The sequence below is a fragment of the Vicia villosa genome, unplaced genomic scaffold, assembly GCF_029867415.1.
Source record: "Vicia villosa cultivar HV-30 ecotype Madison, WI unplaced genomic scaffold, Vvil1.0 scaffold8, whole genome shotgun sequence".
NCBI classification, from domain to species: domain Eukaryota; kingdom Viridiplantae; phylum Streptophyta; class Magnoliopsida; order Fabales; family Fabaceae; genus Vicia; species Vicia villosa.
Window position 1 is genome coordinate 728,958 of NW_026706811.1, and position 27,533 is coordinate 756,490.

The following is a 27,533-nucleotide window of genomic DNA, read 5'->3' on the forward strand; positions in this document are numbered from 1 at the left end:
GTAATGTCTCTATTTTATATTTTGTTTTCTTTGAACAATATGAGTAACTAAACCCTAATGCTAGGGGGTGTCCCTGATTTGATTCTGTAATGATTTTGAATTCCTGAGTTCATCAATAGATTTGTTTTCTTATTTAATTTAATTGTACAAGGTTTTTATGCTTTCTTTGTCGGACCAACAAGATTGATTTACGGTTAACAACCAGCTGGACAACGGTTGTTAAGGTTTTTGTACGATTAGACTATAGTAGATATCACCTAGGACTAGGGATACCCTATAGTTACCGGTTAACTGTTGATAACATAAAGGCTTGATTTCATCATAATTCTCTAAGGACTTAGGATTTAGGATGAATGTTCAAAGATTTTCCCACTAAGGACTTAGGGGAAAATAATCTAAAGGGCGGTAATTAAAGGTCATGAACTTGTTGAAGAGATCTAAATCCAAGGTTATTACAGGAACAATCACACACTATACCCCTAGCATAATAATCATATTTGTCAAAAAGCCAATTTACTTTTCTGCTTATTTTAATTATTATTTAGTCACAATTTGCAAACATAACCCCAACATTAGTTTTTGTTTAATTAAACTACAATTTGAACTCGATATTACTACGCAGTCCTTGAGATCGACATTCGGGGAATTTCCCTATTATTACTACAGAGGCAAAATAGTACACTTGCTATTTTTCCGATCACTTATCAAGTGGCTTATGTAGTTGAATTATTATGTGTTGTTGAAATTGTTTGTAAAGATAAATTATTGATTTAACTAATATTTGAAGATGAACTATTATGTTGCACTCAATATATATAGAGTTGTAGAATATGCTTAATGTGGAAAAGAAGCAATTATGATAATCGGTGATATAGCTGAGTGTTTTGAAAATGATATATTAAATGAGAACATACATAACAATCAGCTATACATTACCGTGCATAGATAAAAATGTATGCACTGTGCATAATTATTATGGACCCTTGGATCATTGAATCAAATTCTAGACATCAATTGTTATTATTCAATACTTAATACTCACCGCTCAATACTCAATACTCAATACTGGATTAAAAACATGATCCAATGACTTATGTAGGCTTATGCATGGTGCATAAGGAAAATCCTTATGCATATTAGCCAAAGCCCATGTTATTGTGTATGAAATGAATTTTCCTGATATAGGGTGGAATAATATAACTTACAGTATGAATAGTTTTCAATGTTCCCTTATGTGTATATAGTAGTACAATAGTATATTTGGATTTTCTTATTTTCAATGCCAACGTGTAGTAGATAATCATGTTTATTTTTTTAAATTACATTTATAGAAAAAAAAAGCAGCATGTTATTTCTAAAAAAAGTATTTTGATTACAAAATACATAATTATGTTTTAATTTAAAAGTTAAAGGAGAATTAACAGGGTTAGTTGGAAAGGAGAATTAACAGGGTTAGTTGGAAAGGAGAATGTTTTGTCTCTAACGGGGTTTTTACATTTTTTGAACACACGAATTATTATAATTTTATATAATTAAATAAAATAAAAATAAAAAATATTTAAAATAATGTATGAATTCAAACACGAGTAAAATGTGTTGTTTTTTTAATTATTTATGTATCTAATATTTTTATATTGATTGTTTTAATTTAAAATATCATAACTTGTGACAATTATTTAAAAATCAAACTGGTGACAATTCCGTGCGGACGCACGGGTAACTATACAAAAATTCATGCAAACACATGTTATTTTATATTTTTTACAACATTAAAGTTCTTTCTTTTTTATCATTCTATTTTTGGACTTTAGAACATACATTTAATTGTCTATTATTCTTATTCATGTTTAGTAAGTGGAATCTAAACAATACATAATACATTATTTTTTTTATTAATTTTAAATCATATTCTATAAATAAATACTACTTTTGATCTTTTTTTTAATCAATTTAATATAAAATTTTAATCATATTCTATATTTCAATTTGATATAAATTTTTTTTTCAATATTTTTACTTAATATTATATATTATATGTATTTGATAAATCCGATCCAACCCACACCAGAACCTGTGCGGGCGCACGGGTTTCCAACTAGATTTAATTTCCCACTAGATTTAATACCGAAGTTCCATATTTTTATTGATTTTCAACTAATTTTAATTTTGAATATTTATTTGTCTTATTTATTAAACTTTACCAATCTTTTTACTATTACAAATCTATCAATTTTAAAAAATATATTGTTTTCTATTTTTTAGAATTGATTTTTTTTCTCTTAACGATAGAAGTTTTTAAAAAGGTATACAATTTTCGTTCCGTCTATATTTTTTCTTTTTTCCAATAATATTTTGATTTTTTTAATTTGTTTGAATTTTCATGACAAACTGGGTGACGTATCTGCGGTCCACACAAGTACTCGTGTTGCGAACACACGTGTGACACATCAGTACCGTGTAAACGAACGGGTAATGAGGTCAAAACCCGTGTCAACTCATGAGTAACACACCGGTACTGTATGAACGTACGGATAACCAGATAAAAATCTGTGTGAATAATATAACTTTTGATCTATAAATAAATCATTTTCTATAAATAAATACTACTTTTGAACTTTTTTTTATCAATTTAATAGTTTTGTTTAAACAATATTATATATTTCAATTTCATATAAAAAAACTTTTTCCATTTTTTTTACTTAAGACTATATGTATCTGATAAATTCGGTCCAACCCACACCAGAACCCGTGCGGACGCACGGGTTTCCCACTGGTTATTATAATATTTAGATAGATGTATATATAACTGAAATTTTTTGTTTATTTTATATGTATGGTAAAAAAATTCATCGCTATTGGACTTGGTAGGGAGAACCACGGTTCGATTCCCCGCAACTGCGATCGGGAGGGGGATGAAACCACTTGATGTCAGAACTCGCCCCCGAACCGGACTAAATCGGTGATATAAAGCCAAAAAAAAAAAAATTTCATCGCTATTAAATATTTTAGGACAATAATCCCACTTCGATTTATCATTTTCAAAAAACATCTACCCATTTTCAACCTTCTAACAATTTCAGAGATACCACGCAAGGCTGCAAATCCCAGAACTCCCGAACAGTTCTCCTCTGTAAATTTTCGAAATGTTGAGGTTCGTTTCTTACTCCAATTTTCTATCTTCCTTTCACTCTCATTCTTCGTTTAGGGTTTTCTCTCACTCTCTCCATCAATTCATTCCCAATAATAATATTAATGTTGATGATGCTGTTTTCTCATTCCATCACATGCTTAATATGCGTTCTACTCCTTCCATTGTTCAATTTAACAAGATTTTAGGGTTCCTTGCTAGGACTAAGAATCATTACGCCACTGCCATTTCCCTTTTTCACCAATTGGAATTCAACCAAATTAAACCAAATATTATTACTTTAAACACTCTCATCAATTGTTATTGCCACACTGGTCAAATGGGTTTTGCCTTTTCCGTATTAGCCAAAATTCTCAAAATTGGAATTCAGCCTGATACCATAACTTTGAATACTCTTATCAAAGGTTTGTGTCTTAACAGTAAGGTTCATGAAGCTCTGCACTTTCATGACCATTTGATTGCACGTGCGTTTCGGCTGGACCGAATTACTTATCGTACTTTAATTAACGGGCTGTGTAAAATTGGGGAAACAAGAGCCGCCATGAAAATGTTGAGACAAATTGATGGGAAGTTGGTCAATGTGGATGTGGAAATGCACAGCATAATAATTGATAGTTTGTGTAAAGATAAATTTGTTACGGAAGCCTATGAGTTATATTCTGAAATGATTGCAAAGAAAATTTCTCCCGATGTTGTTACTTTCACCGCTCTTATATATGGATTTTGCATTGTTGGTCAATTGAGAGATGCATTTGGCTTGTTCCATGAAATGGTATCAAAAAACATCAACCCAGATGCTTATACTTTTAGTATATTGGTTGATGCTCTTTGTAAGGAAGGAAATGTGAAAGAAGCTAAAAAAGTGTTAGCCATGATGACAAAAGAAGGTGTAACACCTGGTGTTGTTACATACAATTCATTAATCGATGGGTATTTCCTAGTTAATGAAGTGAACAAGGCCAAAAATATATTTTATACTCTGGCTCGAAGGGGAGTGGCTCGTGATGTTCATTCTTATAATATAATGATCAATGGATTGTGCAAGAGTAAAATGGTGGATGAGGCCATCAATCTCTTCAAAGAAATGAGTTGCAACAATATTATTCCTGATTTGATAACTTACAATGCCCTTATTGATGGTTTGTGCAAATCAAGGAGAATCTCCTATGCTTGGGAGCTTGTTCTTGAGATGCAAGAGAATGGTCAATCGACCGATATATTCACTTACACTTCTTTAATACATGCTTTATGCAAAAACCATGATGTTGACAAAGCTATTGCATTAGTCAAGAAAATTAAAGACCAGGGCATTCAACCAGATATATGCGCATACAATATACTTCTAGATGGACTATGCAAAGGAGGACAACTTAAGAACGCACAAGATGTTTTTAAGGATCTTTTGATTAAGGGATATAGTCTGGATATCCGAACGTATAATATTATGATCAATGGACTTTGTAGAGAGGGCTTGTTTGATGAAGTAGAGGCCTTGTTCTCCAAAATGGAATACAATGGTATCATTCCTGATGCTATAACTTATGAAACTATTATCCGTGCTCTCTTTTATAAAAATGAGAATGAAAAGGCAGAGAAACTTCTCCGTGAAATGATTACTAGAGGTCTACTTGAAAAGTAACTCTAGGTAAGATAATCTCTCATTATTTAATTTGGTATATTGCGTACAAGTTTGTAATTATTATGATTTAATTATATATTTTGATGATAGTTACATACACAAAAGAAGGCGGACTGCTCAAATCGTCTCACTGTCACTTTAATTTAAATCAAAAGTCATGTGTTTTTATTATGTTCATTTCAATATTTTAATGGCGTCAATAGTTGATTCTTTTTTTGTCGACATAGTTATCTTTGATTGTTCATTTTTAGATAGTCAGATTAGAAACCAATCTGAGAAGGGATTTGAATGTTTATGTTCCTGTATATGGTTGTGATGTATATGATAATGATATCATGAGTTTCGAGATATAGCAATAATTCTATTTAAGTTCTGTATCTTGGCAAAATGAGTTGTTCACAAGTGTGCTTATTACTAGGGGAAATCCAAGAGTTGTGGATCCAATTCTTCAATTATATTTATCTGCAAATCCAAGAGTTCTAGATGGTTGTTGATGTCTGTGTCAATATCTAAAGTGCCTTTGAGCTGATTATTTTTCAGCACCCTATAACTTATGTTAGCTTGTGTATTAATATAATGAATTTGAATCTATCTTTTACCTTAAGAGCAAAAAAGAACTTTAAATCTATCTTGTACCTTTATGATAGATTTTCTAATAAAAGTTCTGTGCAACATACTCAAATTCGGAAATTGTTTTCTGCACGTCTTTCAGGTTCCTTACTGCCTGCTTGATCTAAATCATTATGCAGGATCAAACAAACGGCCCACATCATTCAAGGATATCTGAACTGCAGGATCAGTTGATTATTCATCAGTATTTAGTTTTGATTGATTAGTATGTACTAATGACGAGGCTGTTGGAACTGTATTTATGGCTACTTTGAATTTTGTGTTATTTGTGCGACGCGAGAGCTTTTGTCAATGAAGATTCAGACACACAAGCTTATCAGAAATGATATACTCTTTGTTTTCTATTATTTATTTGTTTCTTCCATTAATTCTGTCTCATTCCATGAAATTGTGAAATCTGTAATTTACTTTAGAATATTTTCTATCCCTAAATATAAACAATGTGAAAAAATATCTAGTTAAAGTCAATTTCCTTTACACAAAATATGCAGGGCCTGAAGCTAGCATTAGACCACATCAAGTAAAAGATTATGCAGGTTTGTTAAATAGCAGTTATAATGGTCCTAAAGTGTAGCAGAATTTGAACAATTGCTTCTGTTCTGTGATATTATTTTGTACAAAGTGCTGTCAAATAGTGACCCTGTCGTTGCTTTACAAGATTTTACAGATGACGGAGTCACATTTTCCTGTTCTGAATTACTGAATGATTTTAAGAGAAAAGAGTTTTGCAAGGTTCGGTGAGATCACTTCTATCTATTTCTACTTGACACTATGCTTTATTTTCTTACTTTAATAGTCCTTACAATTTCATTCATGCTTCCCACTTGCTACAATAGTTTGAAGCAGACACAATAAACATAGTCCATAATTAGCTCACATGCATGAATGGGATTGAAAGGTTCAATATGCAGACTCGGAATCAAGAATGTGTATGAATGGAGATACTCTGAGACTTTTGTGCTATAAACTGTCCGACACAGTTTATTTAGGCTGTAAATGGTTGGTGAGAATGAAGGAGGGCTAGGTTAATTGAACAAGTTTCTTGTGAACTAATATCTCAAATGATATGAAACATTTTGTGTTCTGATAAAATGAAAAATGTAAGAATTCTCTTTTACAGCTTCATAGTTAGCTTCAGTTGTGAATACTTTGAGTTGCTTAGTATTCTGTTAATATTTATATTTTTCTAATGAAAACTGAGCACAACTAGTATAACCATGCTGATAATTATTGCTTTGAAAAGAAATATTTATATATAGTGAAGAATGTGAGTGAAACAAAATTTAGTGTTTTGAAAGAAATGTTATCTTTGTGCAATGTCAAGATAGATGATGAGATTGGAGTGGAAAAGGGATAAGCAGCTTGAGGAGATACAAAAGAGAGCAGATCAATGGTTGATGGCATTTGAGAACATGAATTGTCTAATAGTTGTTTTTATTAAAGGCTAGTTGTATGGTTCACAAATGAGATATGTGTTGCATAATACACAAGTTAATTTCTAACATTTGATCAAATAAGATACTGAGACTTATTGATCTAATGTTAAAATAATATGTTTCACTTAATAATAATGATACTTTAAGAACTAAAAATGATGCTATACTCGATAACATAAACAAGTATATATGGATATGAAAACACTTATAGTACAATCACAAACTTTCATTGGAACGTCGCCACACTGTCTCTCAAGAACTTCTATTTCTGTACTATATATATGAAGGAAATTAGAGCTAAGGACAAATTTGCATAGCTATTCATGTAATAGACACGATTACTCCGAATTTTTTTTTGATAATAGTATTAAAACCACTTAAAAAATTTAAAGTAATCATAGTGATATGATTTGAGATGTAATTACATAGACAAGTAGAGCAGACAATTTGGATGACCAGGAGAAGACTTTCTAAACCTGTTGTTTGGAAGATAAACATCAAAACCCGGCTTCAAATCACCAAATAACTTATCAACAAGTAAGTAAAACAAAATCATAATAAACGAGAAATCATTTAAACCTAAAATTAACCGCTTGTAATCTTTCACGCTTTGATACAAGAATTGTGAAATTAGAAGAGAAAAAAATACATGAAGGTTGATGAAGACTAAAATTACGTGGATAATAATTTTGTTGACAAAAAAACATATAAGTTTTTTATATGAAAAAAATAAAATTTAGTAATTTTATATGTACCAAAAACATATTTAATCCAAAAATTAATATAAAACGTGTAACTAATTGTTTTAAAAAAAACATTATTTAGAATTATTTTAAAATTTAACGATAAAAACTTAAAGTGTAGTTTATAAACCAAAAAACACTCTTATGGTCAATGGTCAATAATAAATTATGAAGTTGTTGTGGTTATGTTAATGTTATGGCAGTAAAGAAAAGGTGCAGCACTACAAGCAAAATTACAGAACTTAGCAGAAAGTGTAAAGACAACTAGCTATTACTTCTTTAATCATTTTTTTCCTGAGTCTGATTGATATGCAATGTATACAATATATAGTACTATAGCTCTTAGGATTCCAATAGTACCTCACCACTCAGCACCATGCATTTCTTAGAAAGCAAATTTTTAGGAACCACATATTCCTTTTGGCTCTCACTTTTGAGGAATGTGCCTTTCCTCGTCTTCACTTTTAGGTCCATTGTTCATGACAGTAGAAGACTTTGTCTATCACCACCACAACCTCAAACTCAAGATCTGATCTTTCCTGATTACCATGGCAGAATCATTTCTCTTCGATATTGCCAATTCACTGCTTGGGAAGGTTGCTTCTTTTGCTTGTCAAGAAGCTTATCTAGCCTATGGTGTGAAGGACGATCTAGAACGTTTCAGAGACTCTTTGTTAATTGTCAGAGGTTATCTACTGGATGCTGAGTCCAGGAAAGACCAAAGCCACGCTTTACGTGAATGGCTGAGGCAGATCCAAAACATTTGCTTTGACGCTGAAGATATATTTGATAAATTTGAGTTGCAAGACAAGAGAAAGCAAATTGTCAAATCCTCTAGAAGCATCAAAAACAAGGTAAGCCACTTGTTTTCTACAAATAATTCAATTGTATTCCGTCTTCGGATGGCACATTAAATCAAAGAAATTAGTCACAAATTGTTTAAGAAAGCAGCTGAGGGTAAAACATATGGGCTTACAACTATTCCCGAACTTGTTGTGCAAGAAAGAGAATTGACTTATCCTGACATTAATGCTTCACGTGTAATCGGAAGGGATAATGATAAAGATGAAATTATCAAGCTTTTGATGCAGCCTTTTCCTCATGATGGAAATGATGGTGATAAAAGCATTTGTGTCATTTCGATTGTGGGCATGGGAGGATTAGGGAAGACCACACTTGCAAAGTTGGTGTTCAATGATGACACAGTGGATCAGCTTTTCCAATTGAAGATGTGGGTATGTGTCTCTCTTAATTTTGACATCAAGCAGATAATCATTAAAATCATCAACTCTGCCAGTACTGCAGATTCTAAAGCAGCTTCAGCTCCATTCACTCCTCAAGAGAACATTGATAGCTTAGATATTGTGCAGCTAGTAAGTCGTTTGAAACAAAAACTTTCTGGTCAAAAGTTTTTACTTGTGTTAGATGACATATGGAACGAAGATCGTGAAAAGTGGATTGAGTTGGAAGATTTGATCAAAGTTGGCGCACCAGGAAGCAAAATTGTGGTGACAACACGTAGTACATCTATTGCTTCCATGATGGGTAATGTTTCCTCATATAATTTAAAAGGTCTTTCTTCAGAGGAATGTTTATCTCTATTTGTCAAATGTGCATTCAAGGAAGGTGAAGAAAAAAGATATCTGAATCTAGTGGAGATTACAAAAGAAATTGTGAAAAAATGTCACGGGGTTCCACTAGCTGTTAAAACATTAGGAAGTTCTCTCTTCTCAAACTTTGATATAAATAAGTGGGAATTTGTGAGAGACTCTGAGATATGGAATTTAGAACAAAAAAAAGATAGTATTTTACCAGCCATAAAAGTAAGTTATGATCAAATGTCATCCATTCTAAAACAATGTTTTGTTTATTTTTCCCTTTATCCCAAAGATTATATCTTTAATAGTCTTGCAATGTGTGATCTTTGGGTAGCCCTTGGATTAGTTCAATCCGGAAATGGAAGAGAAAAGCTAGAGCATGTTGCAGGAAGATATATTGATGAGTTACATTCAAGATCATTTATTCAGGATGTCGATGACTTTGGCTTCTTTTGCGAGTTCAAAGTACATCATTTGATACAAGATCTTGCATTGTATGTTGCAGGAGACGAGTTTGTGGCGGTAAACTCACAAACTCGAAATATACCTCAACAAGCAAGGCATTTATCATTTGTTGTTGAAGATAAGTCATTTGGCCTTGCTCTATTTCCAGAGTCTAGAAGTGTGAGAAGCATACAATTTCCCATCAGGGGAGTGGGTCTTGAGAGTGAAAGTGTTCTGAACACATGGCTGTCAAAGTACAAAGACTTGCGTTATTTAGATTTAAGTGGCTCTTCTTTTGAAACTGTGCCCAAATCAATTGCAAAATTAGAGCACCTGAGTTGTCTCAATCTTTCTCGTAATCACAAAATCAAAACACTACCAAATTCCATTTGTGAACTTCTAAATTTGCAAGCTTTGTTTTTTCAAGGATGCACAAAGCTTGAAGAGTTGCCTAAAGGATTAGGAAAGTTGATTAGCCTCCGAATTCTGTGTGTTACTACAAAACAATCTACTCTACCATATAATGAATTCGCTAGCTTGAACAATCTTCAAACTTTGATTTTTGAGGATTGTGTCAATCTAAAGTTTTTATTCGAACATCCACTCCCTTCTGTTGAAAAACTGTCAAGCTTCCTAAGCTTCAAATGCTTCCCGAGTATCTTACTACAATGACTCGTCTTAAGAGGATCGGTATTGTTAGTTGTTCTGAATTGTCGAGTCTTTCAATAAGTGGCTGGGATCACCTCACTGTACTTGAAGATTTACTCATACGTGATTGTCCTGAATTGTACCAAAAATGTCAGCCTCATTCTGGGGAGTACTGGCCCATGATTTGTCATATTAAAAACATTTGCATTGAAGAATGAGAAAAGGAGGAGGAATGAATCCATCATCAACCTTGGAAGGTAAACATTATTTTGTGTCATCAAATAAGTGTTGGAAAAAAAAAGGTTAGAGCTGAAATTGCATCAACGGTCAAAGTGTTTATTATATAATGTTTGATGTTTCTTAAGAATTCAAAATGTTTATTTTGTTTCATGTTAGATGTATTTAAGATTCAAAATGTTAATTTTCTTTCATGTTTGATGTATTTTATGATTTCAAAATGTGTATATTAACCATTCTCAAAAAGCATATGTATGAAAACATTTGTTCTGATTTAACGTTCCAATCAATTCTTTCCTCCTTCAAAATATAATGTTTTTAATAACTTCATTCAGAAGACTCACCAATGTTGACTTCATTATATTATGGATCTGAGCAAGTCACAGACTCCACTTTTATGGCACCCTTTTCCTTTTACCTTTTGATATCCCCCTCAAGGTGTACAATTTTATTAGAATAGGTCTAACGAAATTTTTCAAATTTTTTAAAAAAACACTTGGTTTTTCGATTTTTTATACTATTGTCTCGGATTTTCATGAAATTTTTGGTTTTTTATTTTTATGAAATTTTATTGGATTTATACGTGATGTATTAATATTTATTAGATTTATTAAAATGTCGGCATAAAAATATGTGGTTTTATTAAATTTAAAAAAAAATTATATTTAAACCACCAAAGACAAAGCTTAGGTACAATTTTTTTAGGTGTGGTTCTTACTATTTTTCAATGAAAATATGACAAATATACTTAAATAACATTTAGTGAGTGAAAATATGAGAAATCTGCATACATGTAAGTGGAAATTATACACTTGTCATATTTTCATTGAAAAAATTGTACCTAAGTTTTGTCCTTAAACCAATTGATTTGAATAGTTTATTCCAGACTTTTAAAAAATTCAATTAAAAAATATATCGAATATTTAAGAAATGCGATAATAAACATTAGATATCAAATACTAGGGGTGTAAGTGGATCAGAAAAAACCAATTAAACCGACAATCCAAAATAAACCAAATCGAAATAAAATCGATTATTTATGGTTTGGTTCTAAAACCGAACCAAACCAATAAAAACCGATGTGGTTTGGATCGGTTCTCGGTTTTAGTTTTTAGGAACCGCCAAACCGATGAACCAAACCAATTGAACTAATTACGCTCTAAATCTTTAATTCCACCCACCATTAAGTTCAAATTTTGTATCGGTCCAACCATTCTCCATCTTTGTTTTCACTTTCTTTCTTATAGCAAAATACACATATAGAACCTGTCATACCCCAAAATTTGCCCATTACATTTCAAGATAATTGAGCTCAGTTAATCTCCACAGGCTCACTCTCCTCCTAAGCAATGAAGGTCAGAACTAGGGTTTGATTTTTTCTCAAGGATAATCAAAGGCTGAGACCCCAAATAGGCACCATGGCCTCTCATATGCCTCAAAGGGCCCAAGATTCAAATTTTATTTATTTTATGATATTATTTCATTTATCCTTGATTTTATTCATATTAAATCAAAATAAATCAAATAAAATCAAAATAAAATAAAACAAAATCACACAAAAAACTTTCCATTCATATCACATGTCCAAATTTATCCCATGACTTCATTTACACGTGAAAAAAAAAGCACCAAAATAGATTTTCAACAAAATTGGAAAGGTTTCATGCACACTTAAAGAACAAATATTTTCCAATCAATTTGCTTGATCTCTCTCCCATTTTGTTTGACCTAAATCTTCCCATATATAAGCATAAGAGTGCAGCCACACAAGAGGACGAACCCTAGCCTCCAAAATACCTCTCCCATACTTGCAAAGTTTCAAAAAAAAAAGGTGAAAATCGTGTCACTAGGTGCAGCCTTGTCTTCACATCAAATAACGACTGGGATCTCTTAATAAGGTAGTATCGAGAGGTAAGATCCCATTGGTGATGTCCCATAACATGTATATTGGCCGCATCACATTCATAAGCTTTGTTCATGTTTTATTTTTCGTATTCTTGCATACCATGATATTTAATATAATTTGATGCCACTAACATGTTCCTGGACTCATTTAGAACAGCCTTGACGTATTATGTGGAAGTTTTCGGACCGGAATCAAAAAATACCATTGCTAGGGCTTTAAGAACATGAACGCTCGTACCCCGTATTCCAAGCCGTATCCGGTCGAGAAGACCATTCCATTGAGTCCGTAGCACGATTTTATGTCGATCTGGGTTATTAGTTCTGGTTCATATTTCGTTTTTTGCAACGTTTGATTCTTGCAGGTAATAGCTACGAACGCCATATGCAGAAACCATAGCAAAAATCCAAGCTAAACCGCAGCAAATAAATGCTGCATGGCCTATTGGAGAAGACGATGACGTGCTGCATCGTGGTTGGCCAGTCAAAATTCCATCTTTCTCTCTCAGCACGTAATTGATTGGTCAAAAGGGTCCAAATCCTTATCCCTGTCTGATTGGCTGAACGCATACCCCAGGGCCCCACACGGACCAAGCTTTTGACTGAACCATTTAGTCTTGTTTTTAATATTTGTTTTATTTGTTTGGTTGAACTAACAAGTTGCAGCAACAGATCAAACGGCCAACACATCCCTTTGCAATCATCTAGTCCCCAGTTCGATCCTGGCTGTGGCACTTTTTGCTACTTCTTGATTTTTCACCATATTTTCATGTTTCCAACCAATTTTCTTTTATTTTCTTCCAAACAATTAATTAGTCATTTATTAGGTTAATTATATAATTTAATTTAATTAGTTTTCACTACTAAAAATAATTAGAATTAATTAGGTTTTTGATAATTTTGAATATAACTTTCTATTTAGAATTTGTTTAATTTATTAGATTTAGATTAGTTTTAAGGAATTAATCAAGTAATTTAATTTAATTAATCTTTAGTTTTTTCTCTTTTTTTTCTCCCGATTTCTTCCCTCATCTCAAAATCGCGTGTATGGCGCATGTTTGATTTAACTTATTTTATTTAAGATATTAGAATGTACATAGGTAAAAAATGTAAAAAAATCATAGTGAACATCTTTATGTTTCTGCACTTTTAAATTCCCGTATTTTATTGTATATATATTGCTTAGATGTATGCTAACTAGGGTGTGTATGATAAGACAGAACCATACGCTTGCTCACAAAAAATACAAGATAAACTATAAATCGAATCCAACACACTTGCACTCACTCACCCTTAGGGTACGCCCCTCTTGGTTGCCTTTCGGAAAATAATAGTCAAGTCCCTCGAAGCGTAGGGATACCTTAGCATATGTCGCCTACGATTCAAAATCATCATTGACCCTTCGGAATAAAGATCATAGTCCCTTCGAGTTGCCTACGATGAAATGATCTCGTCCCTCGAGTTGCCTTCGATAAATGATGATAGTCCCTTCGGATTGCTAAGGTATCTCTACTGGTTGCCTTTATGACTATTCACATCTCATAGGACTTCCTACCCTCTTTATGGTATGGATAGTCTCTATGACGATTTGACGACCATTCGATGACCCACACATCCAATGTATAGGACTACCTACCCTCATATGGTATGGATAGTACTATCGCCCAAGGAAAGTCTTAATGAATAGGAAAGAATTTACGAATTAGGGTAGGAACTCTTAAGTGCTTGCTCACAATCGATTCAAACAAAACGGATACTTTTCACACCATGTTTTTTAACATTGTCTTTTTAGACGTTTTCAAAACAAAAGTGTTTTTCTAAACACACGCTACTTTTTCAAACAAATCAAATATTTCAAACAAATCAAATATTTCAAACAAAAGTGAGCTAAGCAACTAAGAGCCCGTAGATAACTACGGATGAAAAGGGTGCTAACACCTTCCCTTTTCATAACCTACCCCCCGAACTCAATCTCTTTTTCAAAGAAGGTCTTTCCTGTTCTTTTATACCTTTCCTAATTGGATAAAATAAAAGTCAGTGGCGACTCTTGCTCACCGCAACATTGTTGCTTATAAAAATAAAAGTCAGTTCTCCCACCGAGTTATAGAACTGGCGACTCTGCTGGGGATTTCTATAAGAGGGGTTTACCTTAGGGCTTAGTTCATTATAAATGTTTTTAATTGTTTGTTTGTATGCTTTATTTTTAAGGGTACTGCTTGGGAATGTTCTTGTGTGAAAGATCATACACCCGGATCTAGTGTACCTTAGGTATGTGGCATGAGACCAAGGAGGTTGTACGACATGTATCGTTATGGTTGAACTGGTGGCCACCGTTGTCATACCCCAAAATTTGCCTTCCATATTCCACTCACAATAATTCAAAGTTCAAGATTCAATTCCAAAGCCTTGCTCAAACAATCCCAAGATCCACAGTCAACTGATTCAAACCTGAAGGTCAACTACAATCAAATCATGATTCAAATCTATGATCATTGGTCAAACATCAAGTATAGAGGAGTATAACCATCATTTGATCAAGAATGATCATGATTCCATTAATAGAAACTCAGAGATGAACAAATACAAAAAGGTTCAAATTAGGGTTTCTTTAGGAGAAAGTCAACCCAACTTTGACTGGGCATAACTTTCACATGGAACATCAAAAATTCCCCACTCAAAGCCTATTTTGAAGTAAATTGGATTCTCTACAACTTTGTCTCTCACAAGCTAGGGCTAGAAATGCTTCATTTGAGAGATACAGTACAAAAGATTACAGGTCATTTTCAGGCGTCATTCAAAAGCAATTTTTTGTTAAAGATGATATGATCACGATAAAAGCTCCAAATGAAAAATATATTCCAAAGTGGCTTATAGAGGACCTCTTAAGGTTTCCACAAAGTCTTAGAACCCTCTCATAGCTTAAAAATTGAGTGAGATATGCTTGATCAAAGTTGGGTGATTTTGAAGGACCAAATGAAAAAAAAGAAGGCTCAAATTGAGAAATTTTGCAAATGGGCCTATGGTTTTATGATACAAACTTGATCCACAAGCTATCCAAACAACATGCCACGAATTTCACCTCTTATTTAATTTATATATAATTTTATTTCATTTTTAAATGATTTAAAATGGTTTAATTAAAGAGAAAATCAAATTTTTTATTAAAGAGGTGCATATGGATTGATTTTAATCAGCATTTATGGTAAAATACAATGTAATTTTCGTGCATATTGATTGGAGAAAGTTTGAAACAAATTTGATCAAAAAATAGAAAGTTATTATTCAAGAATAAAGTCAATTTTCTCAAACTTGCAATATTGGATTCAAAGAGGTTTTGGACTATTTTTCTTAACCTAATCCATTGCCTATAAGTACCTAATGCATACCACGTGAATAAGGGTTGAAAGATTGGGGGCAGAGGTGCACAACCAAGAACAAGAAAACTCACTCAAAACCAAAAAACGGTTTCAGAGAATTAAGGCGTTTCAATCCAATTTAAAGGTTGCAAAAGCTTCCTCAAGGTATTCTGAACGTGTGTGGACATTTGCATAGCATCAACAACCCCAGAAAGATCTCCGATTAGCCCAGGAGCAGTTCGCTATTTTCCAGGCTTATTGGCTACGAACAAAATCGTAGCAAATCTGTAGCTGATTTTGCAGGGAAATTCAGGTCTGGGGGAGGAAGACGATGGCGTGGCGTTACGCCATTGGCCGGTTTGAAATTCGCGCGCAAAAGAGGCCCAGGTTGTTTTATTATGTATATTATATTCTGTGTGCATGCATTGATCAGATTCGTCCGCTGGTTGGGGTGGTTAGCGCACATGTGTATTGTCTCTAGGGTCCAGGGTTCGATCCCTGGCCCTTGTTATTATTTTTCTAAATTTCCTTGTGTAATCCTATGTGCCCAAGCCTGTACACCTGCCATGTACCCTTCAAAATCTGACCATTAGATCTTCATTCAGCCAGATCCAAAGGCCATGGAATGGATGCCTATACCATGCGCCCTAGTAACAACCACATGGAACCCTAATCCCAATAAACTAAATTAATTTTTATTAATTATATGTTTTAATTAAATCTTATTTAATATATTTATTTATATAATAATAATTATTATTTTCATAATAAATTATTATATGATATTTATATTAAAAATTCCAATTTATTGTTCGTTCCGATTAAATTAATTAATCGCTATGGGCAATAATAATTGTAATTAAAATGTTATTCAATTAAAATGCAATTAATTTCTATTCGGTTAAATGGTTTCGACTATCTTATTAGTCGCGATGATTAACCTTTCTATTTTCCACACTTCAATTCATTATTCTTTTTAATCGAATCAATCGATTGAGAGGGGTAATGATACAAATTAATTATTTAAAATTATTAAAAAATATCCTAATTCGTTATTAGTGATAATCAAGTCAATTGATTAAAATTGGTAACGATACAACTTCGAATCTGTTAACCATGGTAATTGAATCAATCGATTATTGCGGTTAATAGTGCTAAATCAAACCAGGGTTGTACGCCCAAACACTTAAAAAACACTAAACCACGATACCACGGTGTTTCAACACTGCGATGTTCATAACTACGATAAGGTAACTCAAAATACCTTTGAACATTCGCATTTCAAAAACAATTTCAAAACAACTTCAAACCACATACAATTCAATTCTAAGGGCGTACAACCCTTCCCCGAACTACGTTGACTCTGATTCTCCATAAGGAGATACGTAGGAACTTGGTAACAAGGCGAGTCTCCCCCCTCACAATTTCAATTCACTTTCAAATCTCAATTTTCACCCTATTCATTTCCTTAACTATTAACCTTAATTTTTTGCCATAACCCTAATCTTTGCATGTTAACCTTTAGGAAAGGGTTTTGGGTGCCTAACACCTTCCCTTAACCCGAATATAGTATCTTACCCTGATCTCTTAACTGCGTAGGTTTCCTATTCGCCTTCAGAATAGGTGGCGACTCTAAATCTTTAATTTTTAGGGCAGGTTGCTACAACCGTTAGTGCGACGCTTTGGTTTGTCCTGATGGCCCTTGAATATGATCGAGGAGACATTTGGCTACCGCGTGGTCATAAGCACTGATTCGCCCTTAGAACCCCAGTTGAACTTGACTTTGGCCTATAGGAAGTAGCGAGATGGATGGCTTTGGATTCCTGACTGAAGCCGGTTGATACTCGATGCTACACTCATTGAGATTGGACTCTAGGGATGTTTTTGGCTGGCCGATTGAGTGCCATGTTGAGATAATGCCCGCGAGAAAGATCAGGGATATTGAGCACCATAGAACCCGGTTACTATTCTAGGACAGGTTGAACCAACTTAACTTCAGTGGGGAGGGTACTTACCTACGAACTTCACGCAAGCCTTTAAACCTAAGGACACTTGCGTGACTTGTCTGTGCTTTCCACTAACCCTTCGGTTTTCATGCAGATTTTTCTTGTGGGACTCACTCGTCTTTACCATCTCACGCTTTGCCTGATGCATTGCATAACATCATGACATCATGACATCATAAACATAACATGATTTAACTGACCCTTTCAAGGATCTTAGGGATTTAGGGCGCACAATTTTAGGTACTCTTATCAAGGACCGAATTCCTAATCAAGGGGCAAGAGGATTTATTTTCCTCTGGCCACATACCTTCTGATTCGGAGACTCAGTACCTATCAAGGGGCAAGAGGATTTATCTTCCTCTAGCCATGCACCTTCAAAATTATAAGCTCCCGAATCAGAGGCGATGACCCACTCGATATGGTGAGCTTGATTCCCAAAGAAGAACATCCAAAAATCAGAGTTCTTCAAACGAAGAAGCGACCAAATCATTTTTGACGTTGCTAACTAAATTTCCAGAGATCCTTGAAAATATTGCATCTGCATTCATAACATTGCATCACAGGTTTCCACCACAGGTTTCTCACCTCCTCGCTGTTTATTTCAGCATCATGAATCTCGAGCAATCAGTCAAAGACCTTCAAGCTCAGAACGCCCAATTTCAAGATCTGATCCTGAACTTGTCTAAGAGGCAAGATGAACTGAAAGCACTCCTTACCAAGAATAAGAAAAAGAAAGGCAAGAATACTCTGGGGAAAAGGCTTAGACCGATCTTGCAACTCAGGGAGGCCGAAGCCTCTGAAGACAGTGACGAGGATGAGCAAGATGATGCAAAAAGTAACCATGATTCCGCCAAACTCTCTGAAGAAGAAGAGGACTATCACCATGAGGATGAACATCCTGATGACAAATACAAGTTGCTGGAGGAGCGTATGAAATCCATGGAAATTTAGAAGGTACCTGGACTGGATTTTGAAGATCTAGGACTCATCTCTGGAGTTGTTATACCTCCGAAATTCAAAACTCCAATTTTTGCAAAATACGATGGAGTCTCTTGTCCTAAGCTGCACTTGAAATCATATGTGAGGAAGATTCAACCTCATACTGCTGATAAGAAGCTATGGATCCTGTTATACCCCAAAATTTGCCCACATATTTTTCAAGAAAACTCCAATCTGAAAATTAAGGGTCTCATATAATCATGGATTTTTATTTCAACAAATATCCTAACATATGAAATACTTAGTTTTTAGAATTTTTCTTATACAGTAATTTGGCTTGCAGTTGAATTTATTCTTACGCAAACACCAAATACTGTGTATTACTTCACACATGCTATTTATTTATTTACAGATAAATGGTACTGACACAATTGGTACAGAGTTAAATCTTTTTGCAGGCGCAGAATCAGGAAACTCAGACTGTACTGGTAACAAGTAGATTATTATTATCTTTTGTTTCCCACTAATTTTTGTACTATATTCCATTATTTGCAAAAATCTTTTCAAATCTCTTTTTTTCAAAAATCAAATCTCTCCTTTTTCCAACACTATCATACACTTTCTTTCAAATCTTACTTCCACTCAAATTTTCCTTTTGTACGGAATCACATCATTCCCCAACGTCTCTTTCCTTCTTTCCATTCTATAAATACCTCTCATTTTCTTCCATAAAATCTCACATCAAATTCCAACTCATCTTTCAAATTCCTAACTCATATCTATCTTCTCTTCTTCCCTAACAAGAATGGCAAAGTGGATAGAGACACTGTTTCTTACAGTCATCACCATTGCTACGGTGATCATGACTTTCTTCTGCCTGCATAGTCCTGAAGAGTGTGGACCTGCAATGGTTGCACTCCCAATCATCTACATGTTATTGTTCATAGCATGGGTCATTAATCGTCATTCTTAAAATTTGCCGTATTTCTTATTTCTTAAATGTACCGTTTATTCGTCGTACTGTTCAATATAGTATGTGATATTTGTACTGTCAGTATTAAATGTTGTACTATTTGTCATAATATTGCTTAATTACTAAGATAATATTTTGTGTGTTTTCTGCCAGTCAAATATTCCTATTTCTGTGCATTAAATGATTTTCAGGGTTATTATCGGTAATTTTGCCCGCATACCGTAAATATTAGTTATTTATTATGTCTGTGTTTTTCTAACAAGTCATGTAAATAAACTTTCATTTTTCACATAAAACAAAAACAAAAAAAAAACAACAAAAAAGAAAATTAACCTTGACTGTTGATTTTTCACTCTAACTGCTACATCAATACCTGAACAGTCAGTTGACAGCCAAACTGCTGGCAGTACAATTCTCAGTGTTTTGTACCATCAATCAAATCAATCTTTCACAATTCAAAATTCCAAGATTTTTGTGTTAGAAGTCTTCTGAATATCACGCGATTAGCAGAAACTCAGCACTGCACAAAAATCAGGTACGCTTAACTGTCTCCTACACAAACAGTCCCTAAACAGGGTTTTTCTTGTTTTTACAGGAGCAACAAGTTTTTGAGAGCTCAAATGGATTTCATACACATCCATATATCTCAAAGTACCATCATACAAATTTTCAAACTTCAATTCACTCAGACGCACCGTCAGCAGCTCAAACAGTCAACAGACGACCCGTTTGACCAAAAAAGTCAACAGACAGTCAAAAATGAAATTTTTTGTCAAAGTCCATATTTTGTCAAAGGATTCATCATTTGATCATTGGATGATCATAATTCATCAAGGAAAGATCAAAAATCAACAAAACCCTAAGATTCAAAATTAGGGTTTTTGCCTGAAAAGTCAACTCAACTTTGACTGATCATAACTCTCTCATCCTTCATCCAAAAAATTCAAACCAAAGCTTGTTTTGAAGGAAATTCAATTATCTTTCAAATGCCATTGATCCCATGGTCATTGGATTCACCATTTGAAAAATATGATCAAAGACATTACAGGTCATTTTCAAAGTCAACAAAAAGACACTTTTTTCAAAAGGACACACAAGGAGCTTCAAAAATCATTTTGACATGAGACCAAAGACATTGGTTATAGGACTCTTTGAGGTTTCCAAAAAGTGCAAGATCTCCTTCATATGACAAAAATTGAAGGATTTACACCTTGTTGAAGTTGGCTAAATTTTGGGGAAATACATGAAATCAACATTGTTCAAAATGGCATTTTTTCCAAATGGGGCCAAGTTTTCAGCATTCAAACATCATTTCCATGTTACTATGGGCCTCCCACGACCAAGACTAAGCCCATACCTTTTTTTATCCATTTTTGCATGATTTTATCTTATTTTAAGATTAAAATTAAAAGGAAAATGCATGGATAATGGTAGCTTAACTTCCAAGCATGACTCACCTCAAAGAATCTTCATCTTTCTGCAGAGAATTGAAGGACAAGGCAGGTGCATTGAAGGCAAGATGACTTGGTCAAGAATTCAAGCTTTTTTATATTAAAAAATGCAAAGTTTCAACAAAGGCAACTAAGGCACATCTTAGCTTCAATTCTAAGCACACATAGCTTATAAATAAGCTATCATAGTTCAGCAAACAAAGGGACACGAGTTCAGAAGCATCCATAAGCATATAGCATACTTGTAACCACTTGTAATTTTCAAAGAAACTTGAAATTCGAATTTTAAGTTTCAGTCCATTTCAATATAAAATAAACATTCAAACATCATCTCTGAGCTTCACTGAAACTATTCCAATCAATTGCAAGTCCTAAACACCACTGAATCGAGCTATATAGGCCACGGTTTGTTCAAACTAAAACCAACTTATATCTCATAACACACGCATATTTAACAAGATGTAGATGCATAATTGTGTTTGGTTTGAAGCTCTGGTCGTTTCTGGAGCTTCAATTGGATTTTAATGGATGTTTGTAGCATATACCATTTTAGGGTTTGCTTAGTTCAAAATTAGGGTTCTTCATTAGAGCCAAAATTAAAACAAATTAAGGGCAGGGTTACATTCAGTGGAACAAGACGAATCCAATGGTACCATCGCGCCTGATTTCTATGCTTGTTTAACCCTATTCGTTATTTTGCAGATTTAGGGTTCACTTACAATAGCGCTTTTTTACAAAAGCGCTGTAAAAGGCCTTGTCTGAAGGTTGAAGACGATGAGGTGTCTCCCCCTCATTGGTCCAGAAGCGCGCGCGTGTTTTTTTTTAAACTTTCCACTAATCCAGTGCTTTGCAGGTGTACTGATCACCACGTGCCTCAATTTCTGGACCATCTGATCTCATTTAATGAATGATCCAACGCGCCAGATCACTCTTCCCCACCATGCGCCCTCACTGATTACCACACAGGATCAGTATCCTTTTATTTTCTATTTTATTTTCTATTTTATTTTAATTTCTTTGTTAAATTAATTAAAAATAGTTTTAAAAATCCAAAAAATACACAAAAAATATTTTTAGACTTCTAAAATAATATATTATTTTCTGAAATCAAAATATTTTATTTTTCTTCAAAATTTCAATATTGTGCATAATTAATTAGTATATATTTATATATTGGCTTTTTAATTATTCTAACCAATCAAAAAATCATAAAAAAAATTGTTCTTTATATAAAATATTGTTTATATATTATAAACTAATTTTGTACATATTTTGAATAATTTTCTCTCTAAGTTTTAATTATTTGTATAATTATTTGCATAATTATGTATTAATTAACTTAATCAATTTCAAATCAATTCCAAAAAATTCCAAAAAAATTAGTTTTGTTTTAAAATTAATTAACAAATATTTTGTACATATTTTAAACTTAATTTCTAGGTTTAAATCTATTTTCATCTTTTTTCTTCATTTTAATTTAATTAATCATGCATTAATTATAATTAAAATCAATCATAAAAAATCCAAAAACATGCCTTTTATTTTTCTTGCAATTTAAATTCCTAGATAAATGTATAGGATGTCAAATTCATGTAAATAGGCTAGTTTACATTTCCTGCACAATCGATGTAATAGCGTAGATTTACTTTCCGCACTTTACATTTCCGCATTTTAATTTCCCGCACATATAAACTGCGTGTATGTCAAAGATAAAATTGAACCGTTAGATCACTAACTTCAAAGATAAAATATCCGAATACAAACACAATCACACTTGCACCTCTTAAGGTAATCCCTTCTCATTCTTTTCAAAATCGAAGTCAAAATTCTACTATTTCGAGTACAAAATCGAACCTTGCGTTTATATCCGGTGAAAGGATAGATTTTTAAAGGAAATAGGATAAAGACCTTACAACTCAAGGTAGACCTCCTAGTTTGCTTGCTCAAATCAAAACAAACAAAATTCTCATACACTGTTGTTTTTCAAAACAAAACTTTCAAAAAAAGACAATACTTTGTATACATCCAAACACGGATTATTACAAAGTTAACGTTCTTTTCAAAACATCTTTCGAAAGATAAACAAGCATTTTGTATACATCCACACACGGATCATTACAAAATTCAAATTACAAAAGTATTTGAAACCACATATGAGCAATTTCAGAGCAATTGAAAAGTGATCGAAAAACAAGTGAGCTAAGCAAACTTAAGAGCCCATGGATAACCATGGATACAAAGGGTGCTAACACCTTCCCTTTGTATAACCTACCCCCTTACCCAGAATTTCTTAAAGGTCTTTTTTCTGTTTCTTTTATAAACCTTTCCTTAATTGGATAAAATAAAAGGTCGGTGGCGACTCTGTGAATTTTCAAAAATGCGAAAGCATTAAGCGATAAAAAAGAGTCAGTTCACGTATCTCTACAGAACAGAGTGTGGTGGTCGTTTTCTTTACCTCCCCGTTTCACTTGGGAGGACGGCACGCTAAACCCTTCACGCGAAATTTGGAAGGAGAATGCGCCCGTGGTGGGATGAATTTTATTTCAGTTCTTCCTACGATATCACACGAACTTTCTTATTGGTCCTACGAGTAGGAAAGGGAAAAAAAGATCTCAACTAAACCCTAGGAGTTTGCTAAGTGTGGGGATTTCACCTAGACTAGAAATTCTGGAGTCCGGGAGGTCGGTTATACATAGGGAAGTGTTTAAACACCCTACATATCTGTAGTACTCTACAGGAACCTTCTCTGTATCATTGTGTTTGTGTTTGCTGCTAATGATTGGGAAAGTTTCTCCTTTGTGTTAGGAGAAGGAATTGAATTGATTTTAAAAGACAGACAGACAGACAAACTGACTATTTTTGGTATTTTATTAGCTCGCTGAGATTCCTTGTGAACCTCATGCCTACATATCCCTAGTGGAAGTCAGAGCTTAATGTAGTTCGGGGAACTAACTAGGGAAATTAATGTTTTTGGTGCCTTGCTTGAAGCTCAAGGTTGAAGCTTGGAATTAAATCTCTGTTTATAGTAAAGAGACATGAAATTATCCCTACAGAGAGGTATTAGTACTATTCTACCACAAACATTTTGAAAGAGTGACAGAATAACTGGATTCATTTCATTCAAGAGGGGGACCTTACTTGTGTGTGCAAGTATGCCAGTCAGATGCCTCTTAAATGAAAGAAAGATGCTCGTCCAAATTAGGGAAAGTGTACAAGTCTGGGGATGTGCCAGAGCATGTCTTTCAGAGTCCTAAATGGGAGACTTTGATTGAAATTGAAATTGAAATGTTTGTTTGTTTGAATGTGGTAGAGTAGTAAAAATATCTCTCTATGGAGATAAGCTATGTCTATCTACTGTATAAAAGATTTGACTTTAGCTGGCTTGTATGAGGCCCAAGCTTGAGGCTTTTTGATTGATTAATTGATATTATTGACTCTGGGAGATGACTCCATTGGGGATTAATCACAGGGTATTTTTGTGTTCTGTACAAAGCCCAGAATTGAGGCTGATTCTACTTAAGGAGACTCTATTTGTGTGCCTTGTACAAAGCCCAAGGTTGTGGCTAACTGTGGAGGATAATTGAATGAATGACTCTATTTTATGTGCCTTGTACAAAGCCCAAGGTTGTGGCTGACTGTAGTTAGAGAAAAACACTATTTTCTGCCTTGTACAAAGCCCAAGGTTGTGGCGGACTCTTAAATGAATTAAGTATGGATGACTATATGGGGAAAGATCCTAAGTGTTAGGAATCTTTGACACATGAAAGATATGGTTTATCTGCCTTGTACAAAGCCCAAGGTTGTGGCTACTGAGTGATGAAGGACTCACTGGGGAGACTCTATTATCTGCCTTGTACAATGCCCGAGGTTGAGGCTAACTGTTGACAGGGGAGTTTTATTGTCTGGGTGCCTTGTATGAAGCCCAAGGTTGAGGCTAACTGTTTTTGTTGGTTTTGATTCTACTGAAGAGGTTTTACTTATTAAAAGACTGTTTTTCTTTGGAAGCCAACCCTTTCCAGGGATTTTGACTCAACTGGTGAATTTGTCTGTTAAAAGACTGACTTTATCATGTTTTTTTTGGAGGCTGACCTTTTCCAGGGATTTTGACTCTTTGGGGAAATTATCTCCTAAGAGAATGAAATTATTTATTGATTTAATTTTGGAGGCTAACCCTTTCCAGGGGTTTTGACATTTTAGAATGAAGGAATGTGTGGAAGCTAACCCTTTCCAGGGATTTTGACTTTTTAGACAGATGTTGGAGGCTAACCCTTTCCAGGGGTTTTGACAAAGTGATTGATTTGGGTAGCACTCCATTAATTATTAAGGGATGAAAGGATTGGCAGAAAGATTATCTAATGGAGACTTCTTGTTTAAAGCCCAAGATGAAGGCTGACACATGCTGAGGAGAAGTAAACATGGATCCTAGACTCTGCTAAGGAAGATTGATGAAGATAAGGGTGACAGAGACTGTCCATGTCTCTCATTCCAAAAATGTACTCAATGTAGAATTGAGACAAACTTAGCTTGTTTAAAGTCTGGTTTAAATTGGAAGAAACTCACCAGGGTAGGCTAAAAGGTGACTAAAGACCTGTTCCTATGTTTATAAGAAACCTGATGGGTCCTTGTATACAAGCTCAAGAGGAAGCTGGAAATGCTTTTAAGAAGCCTGTGGGTCCTTGTACAAAGCCCAAGAGGAGGCTAATCGAGGGTCCTTGTTATAGCACAAGAGAAAGCTATGTAGTTTTGAACTTATTTTGGCTCTAAGCAAATGGGTAAGAGGTTTCACCGGGAATAATTCCTCTTTGGGTAGATGTGTCCTATTTATTTGGATTCTAAGGTTTTTGCCAAGATGTTTCACCGGGAATAATTCATCTTGGGGGTTTGAACTACAGATCTCTAATTAGGAAAGAGCCTTCACCGGGAAGACATTCTCAATCCTAGGCCATATTCCTATAATATATATATAGTTTAACTGTCCTAAGGTTTATACTCAAACGCAGTTCTAAACTAATATATGCATAGTTTATATTTGACAGTAATTTAAATAAAGACTGTAAATTGAAAGCTTGTAAAGCCTAACCTGGATGGAGTGGAGGCCATTGAAGAAGTATGTACAGAGCCTCAACAGTATTTTTGTTGTTTTGTTGATAACAGTTGAATATATATGATAAACAGTTAATGGTTTTTGAAAACAGAAGAAGTGAAGATGGACAAAGGTCACATAGGTATCTGAAGAGTTTCACCGGGAATAATGCCCTTCAAATACCAGAAGAATGTTTTGAAAACAGAAAGAAGATTTTGAAAATACAGTTTTGAAAACAAGCTAAGAAGAGAAGGTTTTTGGGACTTACACTCTATTAGAGGCCCAGTACTTTACAGTACTGGTTATAACAGAAATTTGAAAATGATTTGGAATGATATGAGGTTTTGTTGTTTGAAAACCTTAATCATTTGATTTAAATCAGAGATTGAAAACAGTTTTGAGAATTGACAAAAGTCAACTTAATTAAAGTAAAAATAAAGATTTTTACTTAATTAAGACCTAAACAATTAGGGTTTTATCATAAAATTATTCACACAAATAATTAGATTAAAACAAAATGGAAACATATATTTAAAGTATTTAATAAAACACTTAAAACATACTATTTTATACCTAATAAAAATATATGAATTAAATAATATTTTTATGATTTTTTTGATTATACATAAAATAGGTATATTAAATAACAAGTGTGTGAAAAATGAAGTGAAAATGATTTAATTTGATAGGTTAAATAATTGTGTGAAGTTGTGAAGAAATTTAGTGTGAAAAGTGATAAAAAATATGATTTTGTCACCTAGAGGGGTTGAACTCACGCCCTTTAGGTCACCTACCCAAAACCAAACCACTGGGCCAGCGCGCGCTCAGTGTTAGTAACTTGCATTCAATTCATTATATTTTCAAACAAGTAGTAAAACCATGAAAAAAATAAAAGGAACAAAAAGTCTGGGGCGAGGGGGATTCGAACCCCAGACTTGTGGCATGAGGAGACTAAGAGCGCATGTGTGGCCACTAGGGCAAGTTGTTCAGTCGTTAATAATACGCATACCATTCAAAATAAAATAAACTCTCCCCTGAGAATTCAAATTTGCGCGCCACCACCATCTTCGTCTTCAACCTCAAGCTCCATGATTTTGAATTTCTGAACTCACTCGTTTCTCAACCATTTGCAATGATGTAAACATGAAACTTGCTCTAAATTCACTCACGATTCTAAATATGTAACTAACATGAACTATCATTAACTACATCTAACTAATTTACCAGAAATCGTGAAGAACCCTAAAATTTCAAAATTAAATTAAATGACTATACTGAAAGATAAATGGATGATGATAGA

General features: G+C 33.8%; 1 protein-coding gene and 1 pseudogene across 2 annotated transcripts; both read left to right on the forward strand.

Moving 5' to 3' along the window:
- Positions 1-3,024: 3,024 nt before the first annotated feature.
- LOC131643205 (pentatricopeptide repeat-containing protein At1g12620-like) lies at positions 3,025-5,764 on the forward strand. 2 transcript variants are annotated; one of them, XM_058913357.1, is made up of 2 exons: positions 3,025-4,793; positions 5,500-5,764. In XM_058913357.1, the coding sequence occupies exon 1, from the start codon at positions 3,144-3,146 to the stop codon at positions 4,785-4,787; it is 1,644 nt and encodes a 547-aa protein (XP_058769340.1). In that variant the 5' UTR covers positions 3,025-3,143; the 3' UTR covers positions 4,788-4,793; positions 5,500-5,764. The 2 variants fall into 2 exon arrangements, with proteins under 2 accessions (XP_058769340.1, XP_058769341.1); XM_058913358.1 differs by having other exon boundaries at positions 5,537-5,764.
- A 2,261-nt stretch (positions 5,765-8,025) lies between these two features.
- LOC131643165 (disease resistance protein RGA2-like) lies at positions 8,026-10,654 on the forward strand (annotated as a pseudogene).
- Positions 10,655-27,533: the final 16,879 nt, after the last annotated feature.